This window comes from Poecilia formosa, unplaced genomic scaffold, assembly GCF_000485575.1.
Source record: "Poecilia formosa unplaced genomic scaffold, Poecilia_formosa-5.1.2 Scaffold85, whole genome shotgun sequence".
Lineage (NCBI taxonomy): Eukaryota > Metazoa > Chordata > Actinopteri > Cyprinodontiformes > Poeciliidae > Poecilia > Poecilia formosa.
This window is the reverse complement of record NW_006800024.1, coordinates 401,345-405,420: the sequence shown is the minus strand read 5'-3', so window position 1 is coordinate 405,420 and position 4,076 is coordinate 401,345. Positions and strand designations below refer to the sequence as shown.

General features: G+C 35.2%; 1 protein-coding gene across 1 annotated transcript; it reads left to right on the top strand.

Moving 5' to 3' along the window:
• The first annotated feature begins 1,352 nt into the window (after positions 1–1,352).
• LOC103141526 (probable U3 small nucleolar RNA-associated protein 11) lies at positions 1,353–3,793 on the top strand. The gene is made up of 8 exons (XM_007557208.2): positions 1,353–1,576; positions 1,712–1,773; positions 1,854–1,956; positions 2,056–2,169; positions 2,765–2,858; positions 3,002–3,132; positions 3,322–3,432; positions 3,516–3,793. Exons 1-8 carry the CDS (start codon positions 1,517–1,519, stop codon positions 3,597–3,599), a joined length of 759 nt encoding a protein of 252 aa, XP_007557270.1. The 5' UTR covers positions 1,353–1,516; the 3' UTR covers positions 3,600–3,793.
• The last annotated feature ends 283 nt before the right edge of the window (positions 3,794–4,076 follow it).

Below are 4,076 nucleotides of genomic sequence, written 5' to 3'. Positions count from 1 at the left end.
TGAAGTCATGGTAATTCTTTAAAAAAGGAGGATCTGCAGAGTCTCCTCTATACATTCGACCTTCATACAAAAAGTGGCAAGAAAAAAAATAAGTGTTAAATGAAAGTCATGATAAGTTCAGTATGTGGTTTACAGTAGGCCATGCATGGTACTCCATTAGCAAGTAGAAGAAGGTGCTTCGGTGACATGAGATTACACTGATATTTTGAGCCTAAATGCAAAATGTCATATGTGAAGGAAAACTTACACTAATCACTCAGAGAACACAATTTCACAGGATAGAACATGGCATAGACAGTTTAATGCTTTGAGGCCTTAATCAAAAATTTAATTGGAGTTAATTTTTATTTTAAGTACATTGTAAGTATTTGTGAACAAACCAAAACACATGTGAAAGATTAAAGACATGACATGTGATTGTAACCATGTTAGCACAACAACAAAGAATGAATATTCTTTACTCTATTGCAGGCTACGCTTGCAAGTTACCTAAACCATTTGTCAATCTTTTCAATTATCTATAAAAAAAATATAAATATTAAACCACATTAAAACGTATTTTAATTCTCAATAAATAAATAAAAAAATGAAAATATTATATCTATTGTCTGTGTTAAGATTCAAGCATTGATGGGAGGCCCCTCATGGACTTTGGGGCCCATAACAATAGTTTAGTTGCTTAGTTCCAGATTCTTTGCTTATCTGGAACGAAAAATCAAGAGTTTCTAAAATGGGTTGATAGAAAATAAAATATCAGCATTCTAATCTATTATAAAGCAAACAAACAAAAAAGAAAGAAAAAAACAAAAAACAACTGGTGATTTGCAGTTGGTTTCTGAAGTGTGAAAAGTCTTTACCAAGACCAGCAGGAAAAGGGGCAGACATCTATTAGGATTTAGGAGCTTATTTAAATAACAGACTTGTGTACAAGAAAATTTAAAACATGGACATAGGTAAAGGATGTAACACATACTTCAACACTATACTTACTCTTAAATAGTGACTCTTGATTATAAGACGGTGACTACAAAAATTAAAGGCTATACATCAAATAACAGTTGCCACTGCTATAAATTACTCAGGCATTAGAAAGCGCCGCGTCTAAAACTTCAATGTTCTATGCAACAGCTCCCTCTAGTGTTGTTATACTCATCTGCAGTACCCACAAAAGAATACCACAGCAATTTGACTAAAGGAAAAAAAAAATATATATATATACATTTATTGTTCTGTATTGTCTTTTATTTAAGTAAGTAAGAAAATAAAACAATAACATTTATCTGAAATGTCATGATCCGTTAAGTTTCTCTTTTGTAAAGTTTTGCTATATAGTAGCGAATCTGTGGTTAGGAAATGAGAAACACGCCGTGAGACAGACAGGAACCCACGTGCTCACAGGAAGCACCAGAGCCGGTGTAGCAGTTAGCTTTCTGTGTTTGTTTCACAGCTAAAGAAACGACATTTATCCATTTTGACGGTTTTTAGGAGGTCGTAGGTCTGTGGACACTAACTAAAGATGTCTTCATTTAGAAAAGCGCTGAAGTCCCGACAGAGGAACCACCATGAGAGATCTCAGGTAAACATTTAGACGTTGTCTTGGGTTAGCCAAGCGTTTATACTCAAATTCAAGAATGTGTGGTTGTGTTTTCGTTTCAAGACGTATTACTGGTAATAATAAACTCGTATTTATGGTTTCAATTTTTCCAACCAGCCTGGTTTTAGGAGAACTATGGGTTTGTTGGAGAAGAAGAAAGACTACAAACTACGAGCAGAGTAAGTTCTGTTTTATTCCTTTTTATGGTTAAACCTAATGCAAAACTTCTTTATCATTGTGTTGCTTGATGTTGTTATAGCGATTATCACAAGAAACAAAACACTCTCGCTGCTCTGCGAAAGAAAGCTCTGGAGAAAAACCCAGATGAGTTTTACTTCAAAATGATCAGCTCTAAACTGGAGGTTAGTAGTAGTTCATCATAATTTTGACTATTTTATACAGATTGCTCGATATCTGGATCTGACAGGGTAGCTATGTGCTGCGTTCTGTCATACTGACAGGATGGAGTTCATGTGCTGAAGAAAACTGAGGAGGAGGTGACGGAAGAGCAGAAGAAAGTGATGAGGACGCAGGACATTAGATATGTGGAGATGAAACGGGTTGCAGAGGCAAAGGTATGTCAGCTGGTGCCAGGCCTTTGTTTATTTCCACAAAGAGTAGTACTGTTGTACCGCAAGAAAATGAAATATTATTGTAATTATGTAAAAGTAATAATAATAAAACTGGTATTCTATGTAGTTTATAGTGAGAGTTCCCTTCTGGTATTAATAAAGTATATTCATTTATGACATACATTTACTAAATAAATTCAATCCATCAGATAATAAAAACAAATTGCACAAGACCAATAAATATATTTGTAATACACAAATGTTATAGCCAAGATATGAGCTACACAATTATGACAAACATCTCTGACTTTACACTAGTTATGTAGGTAGTCTTTGATGCACTCCACAGGAAGAGTAAGTCACAAGTCATTGCTTGTGCTGGATCCAAGTGTATTACTGAAAAGTTGAGTGGAAGAAAAAAGTGCATAGGAAACAGGCACACCTGTCACCTTATGAGTATTGTAAAAGCTAAATACCTTTTAATTTTGTTGAAATTCAGAAGGTCCAGTTGACAAGTTACTGAAGGATTATATAGAATACATGCACATCTTCATATATATCATCATATACCTGATGATAGTGTTTTTTTCTTTTTCAGAAAATAGAGAGACTGAAAGGAGAGCTTCATCTTCTGGATGCAGAGAACAAACAGAAGAACAAGCACACTTTTTTTGTTGATTCCAAAAAGGAAGGTAAGTACCTAGGCTTAATAGATAAAGATTTGAATAGTGATTGCTTGGAAAATGATTACTGCTCACTTGGGTTGTGTAGAACAAACAGTTCTGCAGAATTGTTTATGCAAGATTAATTTTAGCTTTCATTTTTGTGCCCTCAGTGGAAACATTTAACCTGGCCAGCCACCTCGGTACTGATCCAAAGCTGGTGGATCGAGTGTACAACAGACCAACTCTGCAAACATTGGAGACCAAAAGCATCAAAGGAGCTGTGAAACCAAATATTATTAAGGTTAGTTTTTACAGTGTTGATTGCTCAGTTTTTTGTTTTATTTTTTTGGCTAAAAATTCAGTCACATGTGTTATTGACCGACAACTCCTTGTCAGTAAAGGGTACTATCTTCAGCGTTTTGGTTGTTAATTTTTTTTTTTCTGTTGAGCCCAGTGAGGTAAAAATCACTCTTGTTTGCTTCACCTGTAGAAACTGGCCAAGCAGAGGAAGCATCAGTATAAAATCCTCTCTCAGAGGATTGACAGAGAGAAGAAAATGTTTGTCATCAGCCAGAAAATCCAGTCCCGTAAAGACCTACATGTGAGTAGTGCTAAACACTTGAACACCAGTATCCTTATTGTCAACATATTTATTCTTCTATATTTTGTTTACTTTGGCTCCAGGATAAAAACAAGAAAGTGAAGGTGAAAAAGGAGACACCTGACAGAGCAGCCATTTACAAGTTTGAGTCCAAGAGGAAACGCTAAGAAAGGACAACTGAGGACCAAGTTAGTTTTTGGATAGGATGCTTACAAAGTACTGAACTGACCTTTGAGCCCAGGAGATCCAGAAGAGAAAGAATCTTTTTCACCAGACTGTTGGAGTATTGCTGTTTAGTGCATACTTATGCAAATATTTTAGGGGTTGTTTTTTTTTTCAAATAAAAATCTAAATGCAAGTTAATTTGTCTCATTCAATTAATTCAGCGAGATAAGTCACTGCTGGCTTTGCTTACAAACTTGTGCGTTTCCATAGTTTTGGAGAACAAGTGGATGATTTCTGAAGCGGCCCTATGCTGAGTTTGAAAGATGCAATCTGATTATATGAGCTGCTTGAATGGTGGAATTATATTTTAAGTTACCACTAGGGGGCATTAGTGTTCTTTGACTAAAAAACAATATTATTTTTCTATGGGAATTATAGAGAGAGGAGGCCAGGATGTTACTTTTGTGATTTACATTTTA